The sequence below is a fragment of the Anolis carolinensis genome, chromosome 6 (assembly GCF_035594765.1).
Source record: "Anolis carolinensis isolate JA03-04 chromosome 6, rAnoCar3.1.pri, whole genome shotgun sequence".
NCBI classification, from domain to species: Eukaryota; Metazoa; Chordata; class Lepidosauria; order Squamata; family Dactyloidae; genus Anolis; species Anolis carolinensis.
Genome location: NC_085846.1, coordinates 36,287,844 through 36,310,413, shown reverse-complemented (window position 1 = coordinate 36,310,413; position 22,570 = coordinate 36,287,844). Strand labels below are relative to the sequence as shown.

General features: G+C 44.0%; 1 protein-coding gene across 3 annotated transcripts in view; it reads left to right on the top strand.

The window, feature by feature from the left end:
• Positions 1-22,570, top strand: part of tlk2 (tousled like kinase 2) — a 63,288-nt gene that overhangs the window by 13,819 nt on the left and 26,899 nt on the right. For all 3 annotated transcript variants that reach the window (XM_008113253.3, XM_008113256.3, XM_008113254.3), the window contains exons 3-6: positions 18,662-18,733; positions 19,833-19,902; positions 21,932-21,975; positions 22,067-22,162. In XM_008113253.3, coding sequence (XP_008111460.1) covers positions 18,662-18,733; positions 19,833-19,902; positions 21,932-21,975; positions 22,067-22,162 — 282 coding nt within the window. The remainder of the gene's footprint in view (positions 1-18,661; positions 18,734-19,832; positions 19,903-21,931; positions 21,976-22,066; positions 22,163-22,570) is intronic.

Below are 22,570 nucleotides of genomic sequence, written 5' to 3'. Positions count from 1 at the left end.
ACAGCTTTTGCTGTGAAAGGACATGTTTTGACTCCTGAACGCTTTGACGGAACCAGGTGCAAGTTGCCAACCTTTTTGGCACAAGTGGAGCTTTATTTTTCTCAGCTCAGTGCTCATGTTTTTCCTACTGACACTAGTAAGGTGGCTTTTATTTTGAGTTTGTTGACCGGTTCCGCAGGACAATGGGCCACTAATTTAATTTTGGGAAATGACCCAGTCAAGGACAATTTGAATAATTTCAAAAAGTTGTTAACTGATACTTTTGGGGATCCTCTCCGCACGGAGAACGCTGGGTGGGCCCTGTATCGGTTGAAACAGGGAAAGGGGACTGTTTTGGATTACTTAAATAAGTTTAACCTGTATCGCCACCAGCTGGATTGGGGGGAAAATGCATTCATGCTTTTATTTACTGCCGGGTTAAGTGATATGCTCCAGGATGAATTAGCACGCTTGGAGCCGGCTGAAAGCTGGGACGCCTTAGTAGCTAAGGTGCTGCGTTTAGACGCAAGGTTCGAGGCTCGTAAACACTCAAAAGCAATGTGTGCGCCACCCATGCATGTAACCAGGGCACCTGTGGTGATGGGGGAAGAGCCCATGGAGCTTGGGGTCTTTAAAAAACTGTCTACAGAGGAAAAGAGCCGTAGGAGGCAGCTGGGCTTGTGTTTGTACTGTGGGAATGCTGGGCATTTTGCCAAAAATTGTAATGTGAAACCTTCCCAGCTTTCGGGAAAAGGCCAGCCCTAGTGCGACGTGAGTCCAACGCACTAGGGCTCCTCAAGCAGTCAACTGAGGGGAGGAAGCATGTTTTCGTACCCATTACATTATCTGTTGGGGGAAGGGAACTTGTTTCTACTCTGGCACTGCTGGACTCAGGAGCTACGGTCTCCTATGTAGATATTGAGTTTGCTAAGAAGCATGGCATTCCTAGAGTGCGCAAGGCATGCGACGTGTGGGTGGAGGGAGCAGATGGGAGACTGCTGGAGACTGGGGTGGTTAACCAGGAAACCTCAGCAGTAACGTGGGAGGTGCAGGGAGTAACGGGAACGTTTGTGTGGGATATTACGAGCTTGCCTCGATATGATGTGATCCTGGGGATGGATTGGCTAGCTGTAGTAAACCCACAAGTGGATTGGGCAACACGTAAAGTGATCTTAAAGAGGCAGGATTGTTGCACTCTAAACGTTACTCATGCTGATATGGAGGGAGTGCCTGCTGAGTATGGGGAGTTCTCTGATGTATTTTGTAAAAGAGAAGCGGACAAATTACCACCGCACAGGCCATATGATTGCGCCATCAAGTTGGCAGAAGGTGCGAAACTGCCAGCAGGGAGGCTGTATGCCTTGACTGTACCGGAAAGGCAAGCTTTGCGGGAGTTTTTAGATGAAAATTTAGCCAAGGGGTTTATTCGCCCATCTAGTTCTCCAACTGCGGCACCAGTATTCTTTGTAGCCAAAAAGACTGGGGAACTTAGGCTGGTCTGCGACTATCGGATCCTAAACAAATACACCATTCGGGATAGGTATCCGCTCCCTTTAATCTCGGAACTGTTATCAAGGGTGCAAGGGGCTAAGGTCTTTACCAAGCTTGACCTGCGGGGGGCCTATAACTTAATCCGTATACGGGAAGGGGATGAATGGAAGACGGCATTTAACACGTGTTTCGGATGCCACGAGTTCCGAGTCATGCCTTTTGGGCTTTGTAATGCTCCTGCGGTCTTCCAGAGGTTCATGAACGATGTGTTCAGGGACCTAATTGACCAATTTTTAGTGATTTACTTGGATGATATCTTGATTTTTTCTAAGGACGAGAAAGAACATCGTCAACATGTCAAGCAGGTTCTGCACCGACTGCGGGCTAATGGGCTTTTCGCCAAGGCTTCCAAATGCGTCTTTCATGTGCCTGAAGTGGAGTTCCTAGGTCATGTAGTGTCAGGTAGGGAACTTAAAATGGACCCACATAAGGTTGACGCCGTCAACTCATGGCAGGAGCTGAAAACTAAGAAGGATGTACAAAGGTTCTTAGGTTTTGCTAATTACTACCGGGAGTTTATTCCGAATTTTGCAAAGCTCACGGTACCTTTGACGCAGCTTCTGCGCAAGAAACAGCCATTTGTGTGGGGGCGGGAAGCTCACGAGGCGTTTCTACAACTTAAGTCTAGTTTTCAATCGGACAACATACTAACCCATCCTGATGTTGACAAACCGTTCGTGGTAGAAGCGGACGCTTCTAGCTACGCGTTGGGGGCTGTATTGTCTCAGAAGGACTCCTCAGGGACCTTGCGTCCCTGTGGATTTTACTCGCGGCAACTAACACCCTTCGAGCAGAACTATACCATATGGGAGAAGGAGTTGTTGGCGATTAAGGTGGCGTTTGAGGTGTGGCGGCACTGGCTTGAAGGGGCACGGCACCAGATCGTGGTCAGATCTGATCACAAGAATTTAGAGCACTTGCAAACAGCAAAGAAGTTAAACCAGCGTCAAATCCGATGGGCTTTGTTTTTCTCCAGGTTTAACTTCAAGGTGCAGTTCGTAGAGGGGAAGGCAAACTTGCGGGCCGATGCTTTATCCCGCAAGCCGGAGTTTAAGACCAATGAGCAGGTTGTATGTCAGACCATCTTGCCTACTGCCTCTCTGTGTGTTGTAGATAATGAGCTCGGGTTACATGACCAGATCCTTGAGGCTCAGAGGGATGATGTGTGGACACAGGAGCAACTGATGCTGCTCTCAGCAGGTAACCGTACCATACTGCCGCATCTACAAGATCAAGACGGAGTATTGGTACGCAGGGGGCAGGTCTACGTACCAGTGGGGGCCCTCAGGTTGGAGGTGATTAGAGCCCACCATGACGAACCCATGGCTGGGCACTTTGGCAGATTCAAGACCGTGCAGCTCATTACCAGGAGCTATTGGTGGCCAAAGATGCGGCAAGACATTCTGCGCTTTTGTGACAGCTGCGCCGTTTGCCAGCAGAGTAAGACGCCTGTTGGGCGCCCTAGAGGGTTGTTGTCGTCTTTACCTGTTCCGGACAGGCCATGGCAAATCATTTCCATGGATTTCATTTCAGATTTGCCTAAGTCTGGGGGTTATACTTGTATTTGGGTGGTGGTGGATTTATTTAGTAAACTGGCTCATTTTATTCCTTGTTCAACCATTCCGGCGGCCCCTACGTTGGCCTTACTATTTACTAAGCACATCTATCGTTTGCACGGAGCACCCGAGGTGATTATTTCAGATAGGGCTCCGCAATTTGTGTCACGCTTTTGGAAACATTTCCATGAGTGCTTGGGGACTAAGTTAAACGTTTCTTCAGCCTTTCATCCGCAAACGGATGGACAGTCGGAACGGGTTAATGGGCTCTTAGAGCAATATCTGCGTTGTTTTTGTTTAGATCAACCCACGGCTTGGGTGAAGTGGCTACCGGTGGCGGAATTTGCTTACAACAATGCGGTGCACACATCTAGTCAGCATACGCCGTTTGAGCTAACTTATGGTTTTCACCCACGGGGAGGTGTGGCGCCGTCGACCAATGTGGTCTCTTCGGACCCTGTGTACCGCTCTACGGAAATGGCTGCATTGCATGATGTTGCCCGTCGCTTACTGTTGGAAGCTAAGGCAACGCAGAAGACTCAGGCTGACCGCCACAGGCAGGCAGGGGAGGAGTTGGAAGAAGGGGATTTGGTGTGGTTATCTTCCAAACATATTAAACAGGCTGGGGGAAAGTTTGCGCCTCGGTATTTGGGTCCCTTTCCTATCGTTAAAAAGATTTCTTCCGTTGCGTTTCGTTTGCGTTTACCGTCTAGTTTAAAGGTCCATCCAGTCTTTCATCGTTCGCTGTTGAAACTTGATACCTCTAGTCGTCGTGGTGCTATAGCGGAGGGTATCACTGCCACTTCTCCGCCATCGGGGGAGGAGGCCTTTGTGAGAGGGGATAGTGTTATGATTGAGCCTCATGGCTCTGTTACTGACAGACGTGGGCGTAAGACTCCTCGGGAGTCAGATACTCTCGAGGAGCGAGAGAGAAAAAGACTGCGAGACATATTTGCAGCACCATCTGACGAAGAATCTTTCGAAGGGTTTACGGAGAGAATGGAGGAGGGGCTGGTTAGCTCAGAGGAGGATGAGATGGATTGGACTCGGGTAAGGGAGGAATTGGGGGCCACTGGCCATGATGGGGCAGAAGATGAATGGGGACCTTCAGGATTAGACCCATGGCTTAGCTGGAGGGATGGGACGGGATCCACAGCTGGAGATGCTGTTGGGCGTAGTCAGAGGTGTTCCAGCTCTGACGAGGAAAGTGATGAGGAAACGCCCGGGTTAAGGAGGACAGCTGACAGTGATGAAGATTTGTAACTGGCATAAAATGGGGCTTGGGAGCAATTACAAATTGCGTCGGGCAAGGTAATCTGGGCAAACGCTTGGGATCCGTGTGTGTGTGGGACGCTTCCCTGAAGACTTGTGTGCTTTCCTGTGCTGAGACGTAAGTTGATTGGAATCCAAGGTCAGACGGCGGGAGGGATTGTGTGGGCATTTGTTTGTGCAAACCTGTGTTTACTCTTATTAGCTTGACCTTCCGTCGTCTTTCTGACGGACGCCATCTCCTGCTTTGAGAACCCGGACTGAACTGACCACGGCTTGTCTTCCCCCCTTCTTGGACTTGGAAAAACTACAAACGTCTGCTTCTGGCTTTGATCTACGGAACGGAACTGGTCTACTCTACTTCTACAATCCTTGGCTGAATTGCTCGTGTTGGAGATCCTGTCTACTGTGTGTGTGTGGGAGCGACGCAAGTTACTCTAAGCACAGTGCTGGCAGCAGAGAGGAATCTGCTGCCAATTAGTTGCATTCTTTGTATCTTTTGTTCCTTGGCTTTCGTTCTGTTAATACCTAGGCTGAAGCAAGCAGTTTGTTTTTACCCGGATTAAACTCCGGTTTAATCCGGTTTATCTTTTGAACATTTACTTTTGTCCCTTTTTGCGCTTAAAGGCAAAAACTGCCTGGCCCTTGTGTTTTTACGGGCATTTTTGAGTTCTGTAATCTAATAAACTCTGTTACTTTGAATCTTGTGGCGTTCTGTCCTTGACACTTGGTTCTTTTGAACTAATAATTAGCAGTGTAACAAAAGCTCTAGGTTGCTGCACTTAGAGATTGGAAGAAAATAATCCAAGTTTTTAAGATGGCCAGATCATTACAGGTTGAAATATTGGTTGATTCAGAACAACAGTGTTGTGACAAATCCCCTCTCTAGGCTGATCCTGCAATTCCAACCCTTGGACTCCTGTCACTCTCCTTGCTTCCCTTAAACTCTTCATGTGCATGGTCCTTGGAGTGTCCCCTATTTGGATCAGTGGATGTGTTCCATGGGTTCGCAGTGTGACCAGACCCTCTATCAGACTTAGTAGGAACAGCCAACTACAATAGCAAAAATAATAAACAAGTTGAAGTTTATTAATACAGAAGGCCCATTCACTTTTGCATGGCTCAGGAAGTTGACCATAGAATCATGCTGTAGGGCCTACAGATAGTTGCCTAGAGAAGTGCACCAAGAATTTCTAGGTCCTCCAATATGATTCTATGGATAACTGCTGCTGAAAGGCCACACTGAAGGACCCAGAGAATAGAGGAAACATGTTTAAATATTTGAAATGTCATTATAAGGAAAAGGGAGCAGGGTTGTTTTCTGCTAGGACTTGAAACAATGGGTTTAAATTACTGGAAAGGAGATTCCACCTGAACATTAGAAAGAACTTCCTGACTGTAAGAGCTGATCAGCAGTGGAATACTCTGCCTTGGAGTGTGGTGGAAGCTCCTTCTTTTTAAACAGAGGCTGGATGACCATCTATCAAGGAAACTTTGATTGTGCTTTTCCTACATAGTTGGGGGTTGGACTGGATGACTCATGTGGTCTCTTCCAGCCCTATGATTTTATGATTCTGTGAATATATATCTAGGCATTTGTAAGTCATCCAGCAAATGATCCACTGGAAGCTGACTATAGTATCATGCTAGATGAGCTAGAAGTTCCTAAAGAGAGCATATTGATCAAATTTGCAAAAGTTAAACCTACAGATATGGAAAGCTGAATGTGCACAATTGAATCAAAATCAGTCAACCCCTGAACACAGCTTCCCAAAACCTTACTCACTTCTTTGACCAGCAGCCTGGTCTATTTTCATTACAGTTCCCTATCTCTAGGCCATCTTACTCTATCACTCTTCTCTCAGATACAAACCTCAGTTTTGTATCCTTTATCTCCTGTAGCCCGGCTTCATAATATCCCCTGAGCTGTGATTAGCAAGCAATGTCCACCCTTGCCCTGCTTCCTTTCACATATATGGGATTACAATTCAGTATACACCAATCACTACTGTCCTACCTACAGCTGTGTGCAAAGCCAAATAATCATAAATGTAACATTTGTTTTGGCACTCATTGTTCCTTAAATTGATGTGTCAAAATTCCTCAAGAGCAGTATCTTATTTATATTATTATTGTTATTGTTATTTTGCTATTTATACACCCACCACTCATCATAAGAGTTTAGGGTGGACTAAATCTGCCTCTTTTCTCCCAGAGGTCCCATTGCCATTTGTCTATTCACATGCATCATCTCCCAAGTGTGTCTCAGCTGGTTTTTGTTAGTTTTTGTTTGACTTCTATTTCTTTGTTCTAATAACCTTGCCAGAATGTTTAGAATTCCTATTACATTCCACCATAAAGGAGCCATAAGATGTCATATTGTTATGATCATAGAAATGAATAGGATGTAATTGGGACCAAACAAGGCCAACAGCAATAAGGAAATAAATAAATGCTAGATATCCAAGCTATTGTATAAAAAATTACAGAACATAGCATTTTGTCTTTGTAATGAGGCTGTAGCCATCAAGTAAGCTAAAAAGTTTTATAAAATTGGTACAAAATACTTCAGAGGCACAAACACCACAGAACAGCCAGAAAAATGCAGTCATGACAATATCCTATTTTCTCAGTCTTCATTTGATGCATAGCTGCCCACAAAAAAGGCTCTTTATATTTTTAAAAACCTGTATGTAACTACTGGCCCTTATAAAAGGAAGCTGCAAACATAACCAATTGTCTTCAAGTACAGTAGAGTCTCACTTATCCAAGCTTCTGGATTATCCAAGCCATTTTTGTAGTCAATGTTTTCAATATATCATGATATTTTGGTGCTAAATTCGTAAATACAGTAATTACAACATAACATTACTGCGTATTGAACTACTTTGTCAAGGACAGAACGCCACAAGATTCAAAGTAACAGAGTTTATTAGATTACAGAACTCAAAAATGCCCGTAAAAACACAAGGGCCAGGCAATTTTTGCCTTTAGGAGCAAAAAGGGACAAAAGTAAATGTTCAAAAGATAAACCGGATTAAACCGGAGTTTAATCCGGGTAAAAACAAACTGCTTTCTTCAGCCTGGGTATAAACAAAACGAAAGGCAAGGAACAAAAGATACAAGGAATGCAACTAATTGGCAGCAGATTCCTCTCTGCTGCCAACACTGTTTTTTAGAGTAACTTGCGTCGCTCCCACACACACACACAGCAGACAGGATCTCCAACACGAGCAGACGCAGCCAGGGATTTTAGCAGTAGAGTAGACCAGTTCCGTTCCGTAGATCAAAGCCAGAAGCAGACGTTTGTAGTTTTTCCAAGTCCAAGAAGGGGGGAAGACAAGCCGTGGTCAGTTCAGTCCGAGTTCTCAAAGCAGGAGATGGCGTCCGTCAGGAAGACGACGGAAGGTCAAGCTAATAAGAGTAAGCACAGGTTTGCACAAACAAATGCCCACACAATCCCTCCCGCCGTCTGACCCTGGATTCCAATCAACTTACGTCTCAGCACAGGAAAGTACACAAGTCTTCAGGGAAGCGTCCCACACACACACACGAATCCCAAGCGTTTGCCCAGATTACCTTGCCCGACGCAATTTGCAATTGCTCCCAAGCCCCATTTTATGCCAGTTACAAATCTTCATCACTGTCAGCTGCCCTCCTTAACCCGGGCGTTTCCTCATCACTTTCCTCGTCAGAGCTGGAACACCTCTGACTACGCCCAACAGCATCTCCAGCTGTGGATCCCGTCCCATCCCTCCAGCTACGCCATGGGTCTAATCCTGAAGGTCCCCATTCATCTTCTGCCCCATCATGGCCAGTGGCCCCCAATTCCTCCCTTACCCGAGTCCAATCCATCTCATCCTCCTCTGAGCTAACCAGCCCTTCCTCCATTCTCTCCGTGAACCCTTCGAAAGACTCTTCGTCAGAGGGTGCTGCAAATATGTCTCGCAGTCTTTTTCTCTCTCGCTCCTCGAGAGTATCCGACTCTCGAGGAGTCTTACGCCCACGCCTGTCAGAAACAGAGCCACGAGGCTCAATCATAACACTATCCCCTCTCACAAAGGCCTCCTCCCCCGATGGCAGAGAAGTGGCAGTGATACCCTCCGCTATAGCACCACGACGACTAGAGGTATCAAGTTTCAACAGCGAACGATGAAAGACTGGATGGACCTTTAAACTAGACGGTAAACGCAAACGAAACGCAACAGAAGAAATCTTTTTAACGATAGGAAAGGGACCCAAATACCGAGGCGCAAACTTTCCCCCAGCCTGTTTAATATGTTTGGAAGATAACCACACCAAATCCCCTTCTTCCAACTCCTCCCCTGCCTGCCTGTGGCGGTCAGCCTGAGTCTTCTGCGTTGCCTTAGCTTCCAACAGTAAGCGACGGGCAACATCATGCAATGCAGCCATTTCCGTAGAGCGGTACACAGGGTCCGAAGAGACCACATTGGTCGACGGCGCCACACCTCCCCGTGGGTGAAAGCCATAAGTAAGCTCAAACGGCGTATGCTGACTAGACGTGTGCACCGCATTGTTGTAAGCAAATTCCGCCACCGGTAACCACTTCACCCAAGCCGTGGGTTGATCTAAACAAAAACAACGCAAATACTGCTCTAAGAGCCCATTAACCCGTTCCGACTGTCCATCCGTTTGCGGATGGAAGGCGGACGACACGTTTAACTTAGTCCCCAAGCACTCATGGAAGTGTTTCCAAAAGCGTGACACAAATTGCGGAGCCCTATCGGAAATAATCACCTCGGGTGCTCCGTGCAAGCGATAGATGTGCTTTGTAAATAGTAAGGCCAACGTAGGGGCCGCCGGAATGGTTGAACAAGGAATAAAATGAGCCAGTTTACTAAATAAATCCACCACCACCCAAATACAAGTATAACCCCCAGACTTAGGCAAATCTGAAATGAAATCCATGGAAATGATTTGCCATGGCCTCTCCGGAACAGGTAAAGACGACAACAACCCTCTAGGGCGCCCAACAGGCGTCTTACTTTGCTGGCAAACGGCGCAGCTGTCACAAAAGCGCAGAATGTCTTGCCGCATCTTTGGCCACCAGTAGCTCCTGGTGATAAGCTGTACGGTCTTGAACCTGCCAAAGTGCCCAGCCATGGGTTCGTCATGGTGGGCTCTAATCACCTCCAACCTGAGGGCCCCCACTGGTACGTAAACCTGCCCCCTACGCACCAATACCCCGTCTTGATCTTGGAGATGCGGCAGTATGGTACGGTTACCTGCTGAGAGCAACATCAGTTGCTCCTGAGTCCACACATCATCTTTCTGAGCCTCAAGGATCTGGTCATGTAACCCGAGCTCATTATCTACAACACACAGCGAGGCAGTAGGCAAGATGGTCTGACATACTACCTGCTCATTGGTCTTAAATTCTGGCTTGCGGGATAAAGCATCGGCCCGCAAGTTTGCCTTCCCCTCCACGAACTGCACCTTGAAGTTAAACCTGGAGAAAAACAAAGCCCAGCGGATTTGACGCTGGTTTAACTTCTTTGCTGTTTGCAAGTGCTCTAAGTTCTTATGATCAGACCTGACCACGATCTGGTGCCGTGCCCCTTCAAGCCAGTGCCGCCACACCTCAAACGCCACCTTAATCGCCAACAACTCCTTCTCCCATATGGTATAGTTCTGCTCGAAGGGTGTTAGTTGCCGCGAGTAAAATCCACAGGGACGCAAGGTCCCTGAGGAATCCTTCTGAGACAATACAGCCCCCAACGCGTAGCTAGAAGCGTCCGCTTCTACCACAAACGGTTTGTCAACATCAGGATGGGTTAGTATGTTGTCCGATTGAAAACTAGACTTAAGTTGTAGAAATGCCTCGTGAGCTTCCCGCCCCCACACAAATGGCTGTTTCTTGCGCAGAAGCTGCGTCAAAGGTACCGTGAGCTTTGCAAAGTTCGGAATAAACTCCCGGTAGTAATTAGCGAAACCTAAGAACCTTTGTACATCCTTCTTAGTCTTCAGCTCCTGCCATGAGTTGACGGCGTCAACCTTATGTGGGTCCATTTTAAGTTCCCTACCTGACACTACATGACCTAGGAACTCCACTTCAGGCACATGAAAGACGCACTTGGAAGCCTTGGCGAAAAGCCCATTAGCCCGCAGTCGGTGCAGAACCTGCTTGACATGTTGACGATGTTCTTTCTCGTCCTTAGAAAAAATCAAGATATCATCCAAATAAATCACTAAAAATTGGTCAATTAGGTCCCTGAACACATCGTTCATGAACCTCTGGAAGACCGCAGGAGCATTACAAAGCCCAAAAGGCATGACTCGGAACTCGTGGCATCCGAAACACGTGTTAAATGCCGTCTTCCATTCATCCCCTTCCCGTATACGGATTAAGTTATAGGCCCCCCGCAGGTCAAGCTTGGTAAAGACCTTAGCCCCTTGCACCCTTGATAACAGTTCCGAGATTAAAGGGAGCGGGTACCTATCCCGAATGGTGTATTTGTTTAGGATCCGATAGTCGCAGACCAGCCTAAGTTCCCCAGTCTTTTTGGCTACAAAGAATACTGGTGCCGCAGTTGGAGAACTAGATGGGCGAATAAACCCCTTGGCTAAATTTTCATCTAGAAACTCCCGCAAAGCTTGCCTTTCCGGTACAGTCAAGGCATACAACCTCCCTGCTGGCAGTTTCGCACCTTCTGCCAACTTGATGGCGCAATCATATGGCCTGTGCGGTGGTAATTTGTCCGCTTCTTTTTTACAAAATACATCAGAGAACTCCCCATACTCAGCAGGCACTCCCTCCATATCAGAATGAGTAACATTTAGAGTGCAACAATCCTGCCTCTTTAAAATCACTTTACGTGTTGCCCAATCTACTTGTGGGTTTACTACAGCTAGCCAATCCATCCCCAGGATCACATCATATCTAGGCAAGCTCGTAATATCCCACACAAACGTTCCCGTTACTCCCTGCACCTCCCACGTTACTGCTGAGGTTTCATGGTTAACCACCCCAGTCTCCAGCAGTCTCCCATCTGCTCCTTCCACCCACACGTCGCATGCCTTGCGCACTCTAGGAATGCCATGCTTCTTAGCAAACTCAATATCTACATAAGAGACCGTAGCCCCTGAGTCCAATAGTGCCAAAGTAGAAACAAGTTCCCTTCCCCCAACAGATAATGTAATGGGTACGAAAACATGCTTCTTCCCCTCAGTTGATTGCTTGAGGAGCCCTAGTGCATTGGTCTCACGTCGCACTAGGGCTGGCCTTTTCCCGAAAGTTTTGGAAGGTTTCACATTACAATTTTTGGCAAAATGCCCAGCATTCCCACAGTACAAACACAAGCCCAGCTGCCTCCTACGGCTCTTTTCCTCGGTAGACAGCTTTTTAAAGACCCCAAGCCCCATAGGCTCTTCCCCCATCACCACAGGTGCCCTGGTTACATGCATGGGTGGCGCACACATTGCTTTTGAGTGCTTACGAGCCTCGAACCTTGCGTCTAAGCGCAGCACCTTAGCAACTAAGGTATCCCAACTTTCAGCCGGCTCCAAGCGTGCTAATTCATCCTGGAGCATATCACTTAACCCAGCAGTAAATAAAAGCATGAATGCATTTTCCCCCCAATCCAGCTGGTGGCGATACAGGTTAAACTTATTTAAGTAATCCAAAACAGTCCCCTTTCCCTGTTTCAACCGATACAGAGCCCACCCAGCGTTCTCCGTGCGGAGAGGATCCCCAAAAGTATCAATTAACAACTTTCTGAAATCATTCAAATTGTCCTTGACTGGGTCATTGCCCAAAATTAAATTAGTGGCCCATTGTCCTGCGGAACCGGTCAACAAACTCAAAATAAAGGCCACTTTGCTAGTGTCTGTAGGATAAGCATGAGCACTGAGCTGAGAAAAATAAAGCTCCACTTGTGCCAAAAAGGTTGGCAACTTGCACCTGGTTCCGTCAAAGCGTTCAGGAGTCAAAACATGTCCTTTCACGGCATGAGCGGTTTGGCTAACGGTAAAGGCCGTTTGCAATTGATCTAATTTGACCCTTAACTCATCCATCGTCTTCCTGACGGGTTTATTGCTGCAATAAACCTTTTATGGGCGTCGGGCAATCTGTCAAGGACAGAACGCCACAAGATTCAAAGTAACAGAGTTTATTAGATTACAGAACTCAAAAATGCCCGTAAAAACACAAGGGCCAGGCAATTTTTGCCTTTAGGAGCAAAAAGGGACAAAAGTAAATGTTCAAAAGATAAACCGGATTAAACCGGAGTTTAATCCGGGTAAAAACAAACTGCTTTCTTCAGCCTGGGTATAAACAAAACGAAAGGCAAGGAACAAAAGATACAAGGAATGCAACTAATTGGCAGCAGATTCCTCTCTGCTGCCAACACTGTTTTTTAGAGTAACTTGCGTCGCTCCCACACACACACACAGCAGACAGGATCTCCAACACGAGCAGACGCAGCCAGGGATTTTAGCAGTAGAGTAGACCAGTTCCGTTCCGTAGATCAAAGCCAGAAGCAGACGTTTGTAGTTTTTCCAAGTCCAAGAAGGGGGGAAGACAAGCCGTGGTCAGTTCAGTCCGAGTTCTCAAAGCAGGAGATGGCGTCCGTCAGGAAGACGACGGAAGGTCAAGCTAATAAGAGTAAGCACAGGTTTGCACAAACAAATGCCCACACAATCCCTCCCGCCGTCTGACCCTGGATTCCAATCAACTTACGTCTCAGCACAGGAAAGTACACAAGTCTTCAGGGAAGCGTCCCACACACACACACGAATCCCAAGCGTTTGCCCAGATTACCTTGCCCGACGCAATTTGCAATTGCTCCCAAGCCCCATTTTATGCCAGTTACAAATCTTCATCACTGTCAGCTGCCCTCCTTAACCCGGGCGTTTCCTCATCACTTTCCTCGTCAGAGCTGGAACACCTCTGACTACGCCCAACAGCATCTCCAGCTGTGGATCCCGTCCCATCCCTCCAGCTACGCCATGGGTCTAATCCTGAAGGTCCCCATTCATCTTCTGCCCCATCATGGCCAGTGGCCCCCAATTCCTCCCTTACCCGAGTCCAATCCATCTCATCCTCCTCTGAGCTAACCAGCCCTTCCTCCATTCTCTCCGTGAACCCTTCGAAAGACTCTTCGTCAGAGGGTGCTGCAAATATGTCTCGCAGTCTTTTTCTCTCTCGCTCCTCGAGAGTATCCGACTCTCGAGGAGTCTTACGCCCACGCCTGTCAGAAACAGAGCCACGAGGCTCAATCATAACACTTTTTCTGTCAAATTTGTTGTATATGATGTTTTGGTGCTTAATTTGTAAAATCATAACCTAATTTGATGTTTAATAGGCTTTTCCTTAATCCCTCCTTATTATCCAAGATACTCGCTTATCCAAGCTTCTGCCGGCCCGTTTAGCTTGGATAAGTGAGACTCTACTGTATTTAATCATTCTGGCTCCAGCTCCAAACAGAAGCATTGTTTAATGTTATAGCCATTTATATCAATTACTCTACAAACCTCAAGGGAATATAATCAAATTTTTATGTAATAACCCTGCATGTAATACAGGTAAGAATCATATTACTATCAATGTTATTAGATACCTAAAGGAAAAGGTACCTTTCCTGTGGTTTTGCCAAACAGCAGCTAGTGGCTTATAACTCAGATCTCTGATGATAAAAAGATAATTTCCTCTTACATCAAACAAATGTTCTGTTTTATAGCATGTGTTTGAAAGTGAATATCTAACAAATGCTTTACTAAAAGTAATTGCATAGCTAAACCCAGGTGACCAGTATCAGATAAAATAGTAGTTCTTTAGAATTTGCATTAAAGATATTAATAGTGTCCAGCAGGACTACTTGAGGGTAAATATTTCTAATTGTTGTCTGATGAACTTCTCCAACGTGAAGCATTCATCAGACATCTTTTTCTAAAGAAGTTAGATTTTGTAGGCTAGGAAATCCTATGATTGATGGCATTATTTCGCAAGCAATGCATGTAATATTTTGGATATCTCTTTCAAACTTGACAAAGTGTCTTGGTTGATCATGCTATCAAAAAGATCTGTGATGGATGCAAAACATTCTTCTGGCCAATTTCTTTGCACTTTGCATGCAGTCAATTAGAAATATGCCCTAAAGTTCACCCTGATATAGTGCGGTGACATTTCCTCAGTTTGACTTCCCAAGAAATTTCAGTCTCCAAATTCCATCAAGGTCAACCTGAAAGAATGGCTTTTCAGTTCTTCCCCGGTCTTTGTGGGGATAAAGTCAGCTATGGAGCAGTGCTGTATTTAAAGATGTTCACAGTTCTATGTGCTGTATGAGGAAAACAATGCCTTTGGTGATGGAGGCTTTCTAGGCAGAGCAGTTAAGATTTTGGGTAATTTTGAATATGTGGATTTGGCAAGATTATAATGCAACATGTAGCTATACAAATGTATTCATGAGTAGTCCTATCAACCTTAGTAAATCTTTCCTGCATGATCTGGTTCATGTGTGAGTCATATCTATTTCGTAAGATTCTTACATACGATTCAATATTTAAAAATGAGAGGGACGCCCATGCAAAAAACGTAAGATTCAAAACACTGACCTATGACTTTTGGAAGAGTTATGTAAGTCTTGTAAATGGCTCCAACTCTCCGTCGTGGGTGCCATTTCTCCCTCAAAAGGGCTGGGGTTGGTTCCCCTAAAGAGCCCTGAGGAGAATGGTGAAGCTGGAGTTGAGGGAGAAGCCCCACTTTTTCCCCAAAAGGTTTGTTGAGGGGGCCTGGGGCTGGTGGAAGGGAGGAATGCCTGGCTGGATGGCTGAGCAAGGAAGAAGCCCCTCTGGCACATGGCCGGCCCTGGGTGTGACAAGCAGAGACCATCACGTTGAGGCTTTAACACAGGTAGCGAACAGAATTCTAGAAAATGTAGTTTACGGTGGGGCCTTTTGAATTCTCTGGTGTTCATTCTCAAAAGGGATTTTGTGATAAAAGGGAATATTGGGCGTTGAGTCAACCCTGTGAGGTAGCCAAAGTTGAGAGGCAGTAACTCCAGAGTTTACCTAGTAGGGTTTTTTCTGTGTCAGGAGTGACTTGAGAAACTGCAAGTTGCTACTGGTGTGAGAGAATTGGCCATCTGCAAGAACGTTGCCCAAGGGATGTCCGAATGTTTTTATGTTTTTACTATCCTTGTGGGTGGCTTCTCTCATGTCCTTGCATGGAATTGGAGCTGATAGAGGAAGCTCATCCATGCTGTCCCGGGGTTGGATTCGAACCAGCAACCTTCAGGTCAGCAACCCAACCTTCAAGTCATCAGTCCTGCTGGCAGAAGCCTTTAACCCACTACACCACGGGGGGCTCCACACCGAGTAGGTTTCCTATTATGACTATTATTATTTCAATATATTTAGAGTGTCTGACTGTGCTTTTCCTGCCTGGCAGAAGGGGATTGGACTGGATGGTCGCTGGGGTATTCTAGTGAAATAGTACTGTTAAGCTTATGTTGGTTAAAATTCCCTAAAAATCTGTGGATGTGTAAATCTTTCTGAAACTTGGGGGGAATAATGCCCTAGTTATATTGTATCGTATTGAAAATAGAAATTCAAGAAGATCGCTCTTGTAGTTTTTTTAAAAAATGTTGTTCATAAAAACTAAATTCCCCAAAACCGGTGGATGTGAGAAATGTTCTGAAACTTTGGGGGTGGGTGGGGTATGGTAACAGTGTGTTCTACTGTTGTAGCAAGTTTCATCTAAATAGATCTAAAAATGAGAGAGAAGGAAGTCCCAGAAGCTTTCCCACTTGCGCAGTTACATAATGAAAAAGTAACAAAAAATTCATTATGTCCTTATAGTTACCATACGGACATTTTAGAAACTATTCCTCCCCCTAATTTAATAATGAATATTGAAACATTTTTTTATTGACCACACAGGCCTAGTGAGTATATCCCTGGTGATTTGTAAACTTCCTCATACCTAAAGTTTGCCACATGCAGTGACAGAGCTGGTAACTAATAATTTATTTTTTAACTGATATAGTAAGGTAAAGGTTTCCCCTGACGTTAAGTCCAGTCATGTTTGACTCTGGGGGTTGGTGTTCATCTCCATTTCTAAGCCGAAGAGCCGCCGTTGTCCGTAGACACCTCCAACATCATGTGGCCGGCATGACTGCATGTAGCGCCGTTACCTTCCCGCTGGAGCTATACCTATTGATCTACTCACATTGGCATGTTTTCGAACTGCTAGGTTGGCAGAAGCTGGAGCTAACAGCGGGCGCTCACTCTGCTCCTGGGATTTGAACCTGGGACCTTATGGTCTGCAAATTCAGCAACTCAATGCATTAACACACTTCGCCACTGATATAGTTGCTACAAATTTTGGACTTCCCAGCCTATAGTTCTACAGAGTCCCAGTCAAAGGTCCCATCTATACTGCCATATAAATTCCAGGTTATCTGGTTTGAACTAGATTATATAGCAGTGTAGACTAATTTAATCCAGTTCAAACCAGATAATCTGAATTTTATATGGCAGTGTAAATGTGGCCAAAAATACCAGTGGTTGAACTGATTGTCAGTGTAGTGCACAACATTGGGAGATTGCTACCTCATTGAAGGCTTTTGGTCTAGATGCCCTGTCCTGCATATCATTTGAAACACTATAGCATAGATTAAATAGATTATAGATTAAATGTGGAATTTTTTAAACGTCCATATTTGTTTAGTTTTCCTACAGGTACATCCCCAACAATGGTCAGTAGTATTAAATCTCATAGAGCCATCTAGTTTTTGTCTTAAAAAAATAGACCTTTTGAACCTCATAAGAAAATAGTTTGGTTCTTGTTTGGAAATTAGGAGTAATTTCTCCACAGATAAATATATGTGCATTTTAAGAAGTTAATATGGTGCTGGAGGAAAATCCTGAGAGTGCCTTGGACCGCAAGAAGATCCAACCAGTCCATCCTCCAGGAAATAATGCCCGGCTGCTCACTGGAGGGAAGGATATTAGAGGCAAAGCTGAAGTATTTTGGCCACATAATGAGGAGACAGGAAAGCTTGGAAAAGATCACGATTCTGGGGGAAATGGAAGGAAAAAGGAAGAGAGGCTGACCAAGGGCGAGATGGATGGACGGTATCTTTGAAGTGACTGGCTTGTCCTTGAAGGAACTGGGGGTGGTGATGGCCGACAGGAAGCTCTGGCGTGGACTGGTCCATGAGGTCACGAAGAGTCGGAGATGACTAAACTATTGAGCAGCAGCAGCAATATTGTTATCATTTAAATGTATTCTGTTACAGATTGTGAAAAGAGTGTTGAGACTTGAAGTGCTGGAGAAAAAGTGGGAGCACAAACAGGCGCAAAGAAGATCTGATAGGACTCGGTTGCATAAAAGAAAGAGGCCTTTCATGGTTTTATCCAGGCCAGGCCTATGGAACATGACTCTCCAGATGCTCTCAGTCGACGTTCTGGGATAATAGGAGTTGTTCTATAGGCTCCCCAACTCTGGTCAATAAACATCACTAGAAGCTTTGGTTGTATGTAATCCAGGAAGTAGTGCCATGAGTTGCAAAAAGGGAATTGGGCATTTTGCCTTCTTGAAACAGAACTTTTCTCAGCTGCATCATCAGTGGTCTTTGAAAGTTAGAAAGCATTTTAAGACTGGTTTTGTAATGTAAAGGTTGGGGTGTTGTTTGAAAATAAGGTTTAAAAACTTACTGTGCATTTGGACATTATTACATAGGTCTGAGACGGAGAGTTGCCTAAAAAAATCAGGTCAAACTATTCCTGTATGTTCTATATGTTCATATGCAACCTGGAGGACATTTTAAATGTTTAATGCATCCAAATTATGTGACTTCCTTTTATAGTATGGACTCTGTTGTGTGATCACAGCCAAAAAAAACCATTTCTTTAATGTATGAATGGCAATTAGTTTGAGAATATAATCTGTGACAATATTTTGATGCATGTAATTCTGTTTTTAATGTGAATATAAGTATGCTGCCATGAAAGCCCAGAGATAAAAGTACATAGTTTTCCCAAGACAGTTGCATCCCTGTCGGGTTGTAAGACAGAAAATTCCAATTCTTGTGAGGTGACAGAAAGATTTCCTTCATCTTAACAGAATGTGCTAGCATAGGTCTTGACACTTTTATCCAGCATTAAAACTGGGAGTTTGCAAAAGCACTGAAGTGGGATATGATTGTTCATCTATGAGGCTTATAGGCTGATTCTTTTTCTATAGAAAAGCTTTACTGGGAGATAAACACACTGTCATGTATGTCGTTACTTTAAAAAATATGAATTTCCTGTTGGTAACATTTATTATCTTCCTTTTGTACTAGGGTCCCTTGAACAGTGAATCTTCCAATCAGAGTTTGTGCAGTGTGGGTTCTCTAAGTGACAAGGAGTTGGAGGTAACTGAGACTTAAGTTTCCTTGCCGACTTCAACCTCAAGCTGTCTTGAGCTTGTCTTCTTGAAGATACAGGTTGAAACTATGGAAAAGAGGGATTTTTCCAGCTTTCATTAGAAGATAATGGATCTAAGTGGAGTTGTGTGACTTGTTCACCTGGTGAAAACCAGTTCATGGGAAAATCTTACTCTTTGACAGGCATTTTGCTTCATCAACTGAATAACCTTGCATCTGGTACTATTTTGAATAGTAGACAAAATTACAAATGTTGAGACCACAAGATTGTCATACTCTTGAATCTGTATAAAATAGTTACATGATCCTTTCCAGGAGGACAAAATAAATGTGCTTAATTCTTCACTGTAGCAAATCAACAATAATTGGTAATAATAAGTGCTTTAATGATTGGATAATTTATTGGTGATTGTAATTCTTTGTATATTGCCACAGGTTTGACTAGTGCATGCATTCATGTATTAGTCAATCTCGTATGTAAGTTGAGGGCAGATGTTGGGTCCAAAATTAAGAATTTTGATGTGACACATGGATAGGTTGAAGACTTTTCTACAGAGAAGGGAAAGCACCAATGTCACCTTGGGGCCTGCTGTCCCTGGCCATCACTACAATTTCCTTCTCCAGGTATTCAGAAAAAGCTAGAAGCAGAACCACAGCATAGAGAATGTGTGTGCTGAGGTGGGGATGCCAGGGTTTCTTATAGGTTCATCCAAGGATGGCCTGTACTCTCACCTTTTCCCAGTCTACTCAGAGAAGGAGATAGTACCTTTTTTGATAAGGGATACAATACTCACATTGACCCATGGATAAGCTACCCCAATTTTTGTGCAGGTATTTTGACTAAAATTTCTAGATTTATACATGAGACTATTGGGTACATTTCATTGAATGTTTTGCTGTAATACTTGGTGTTAGCGGGACTCAGTGACTCCAGAGCAGAAGTAGGGAAGTGAGAAGCCTTTTGTTAACAATATATTTTTTAAAAAGTTGCAAATTTGCAGATAAATGTATTTTTAATAATGTTGTTTTTAATACTGGGATTTCTGGGGGAAATTGATTTGGGATTTTTCTTCCTCTTTCTTATAAGACTCCTGAAAAAAAACAGAATGACCAGCGCAACAGGAAGAGGAAAGCAGAAACCTTTGAAACTAGTCAAGGTAGGCCTTCTAATTAGGTTTTCCAAAAAGTACCGAGTCTCACCTGCTTAGAGGAAGTGGTATCTTAGACTTTGAAAAGTAACCTTTCCTCCATATACTTTTTGTTGTCCCCATTTCAAGAAAAAGATTTTAGCCCTTCAGTGGGTTTATTGTGACACTCGCCTTTCTCTTTTTCTCTGCATGTGTATACTATATTAGGGTCTTCTCAGAGTTTGGAAAAGCTGGGGAAGCATTCCAGTCAGTCTCTTCCCAGAACTGGAATAAATGTCCACTCTGGCAGAGGAATTCCGAAAGTTGTAGTCCAAAAATAACTTTTCATGCTCTGGATCTGGCTTTCTAGCACTCGTACAACAAAATGTGTACTGATCACACATCTGTCATGTTATTTTTGAAGACAATTTATACCCTTTAGCATATCCATGTAGAAAACATATAATGAAGTAGTCTTTCATCTCTTATCAAAAGTTGCATTGTGCAAACTGTTAAATGTGAAGTAAATGCAGTCTGGGCCTTTCTTTTTATTTATTTATTTTTGTATCCCTCTCTCTTGCCTTACACCCAGGCATGCTTCTAGAGGACAGATTGCTGTGAGAACAAGCCCTGTTTCTCAGTCAGTCCCTTAGAAACCAGCTTTGAAATGCACAAATTTCATAGTTTGAATGCCCCTGATGTTTATGCCATATTCATCCAGTACAGGCAGTCCTCGAATTACAAACATTGGACTTACAGATAGTTAAGAACGGGAATGAGACAACTGAAAGTGAGAGAAATCTACACTCGGAAGGGAAATTCACTCCTGAGAGAGTTATCATGAGGGAAAAGTCTTTGTTTCCACAACAAACCAATTTTTTCAAAATCCAATTATCACAAGGACAGAAACTGAGGTGAAACCTTCTGAACAGGGGTACATACAGCAAAACAAACACCATAGGGGTGTTAATCTTTCCCTATGCTATTCATATATATGTGTGTGTATGTATAGAGAGAGGGAGGGAGAGGGAGGGGGAGGGGAGAGAGAGAGAAGTGAAGAGAAGAGAAGAGATGGAATTACACATTAAAATGTAGCTGTTCCAACTTGCATACAATTTTAACTGAAGAACAATCATACAGAACCTATCTTGTTCATAACTTGGGGACTGCCTGTATCAATATTTCATTCTAACATAGAAACCCAATAAGTGACCTTGAGCAAGTCCTCTTTTCAAAGGAAGGCAGTGGCAAACACCATCTGTACAAATCTTGCCAATAAACCCCCATGATAAGATTACGATGATTACAGTACAAATATTTAATTCATATCCTTCTCTCTTTAAAGACTATCTGATAGGCCTGCTGAAAGAGATTGGTCTTTAATGTTTTAAATGAAGTAAATGCATCCAATTGTCAGACCTCTTCCAACAGGTCATTCCACAACCTTAAAGTTGAAATAAGTTGGAAAACACTTCAAGGCACCTCACCAAAGCAACATAAAGTGACAGATCACTCAGAACTGTGAGCTTCCTTAAAAACTGACCCTTGTCTACAGAGACTATTCATAGACATCACTAAAAGTGGGATGCTACTCATGTAGGATTCACATTCTTCATGATGACTACAATTAGTACTACCTGGATGAAGTCTAAAATACTATTGCATATGAATCCTTGAGACATGTGATTCTTCTAAAACGGGTGGGCAACTACAAAGGAGGGAAGCCACATTTGCACAATAGGAAGTTGTGTCCTATCACTTTTCAATTTTTTTGGCTAATTTTTCTTCCTTTTTATTGTTTTTTTAGGGTATGCAGTGTTTTAGAAGAGTTTAGGGATCAAAATCACCTGATATTTATTTTTATTAGGACAATCTGGGGAAAGGCCTTCAGAGGATTAAGTGCACAGGGTGGACTTCCTCCTAAATTAATCAGGCATGCTCAACAATCTTCCAATTCCTTTCAAGCAGTTTTGAAATAATAATTTGACTCTTTAGCTTAATGAAATATTTGACATTATTTTAGTGCTACATGACTGGTAACATTGTTGTTTTTTTCTAGGCAAAATCACTCCAAGGGGGCATAAAATTAGTGATTATTTTGAGGTAAGCTATGAGAAAAAGGTTATTTGATTTCCTTTTTAATATATATTCAGTCAGCAGGATTTATTTATTTTTGTCCCATCTTTTTTCCTAGTTTGCTGGGGGAAGTGGACCAGGAACAAGCCCTGGAAGAAGCGTACCGCCTGTTGCACGCTCATCACCACAGCATTCCTTATCCAATCCCTTACCTGTAAGCATTTACTTGGCAGAGAGGCTGTGGTCTCTGTGAACAACTTTGCATCCTAAAATGTCTTTGCTTATTTATTTATACCGTATTTCTTCAATTATAAGAAGCCATCAATTGTAAAATGCACCCTAATTTGAATATCACCACAACCACCACAAATACATGAAACACCTGAGATTTTAGATGCACCCCATTTTTAGAAATATTTATATAGAAAAAATGGAATCTTAGAATTGAAGAAATACGGCATTTGCTTTTCCAGCACATGCCTGTAGCTCTTAGCTTCTGAGCAAAGCTTAGAAACATAAGCAGTGGTTCAGATGCTCTAGGGAAAGTGTATATCTTCCAGTATGAGGTGATGGAACCTGGATCTCGACGCTTGCCCATACAGTTAGACGAGACCAAGAATCC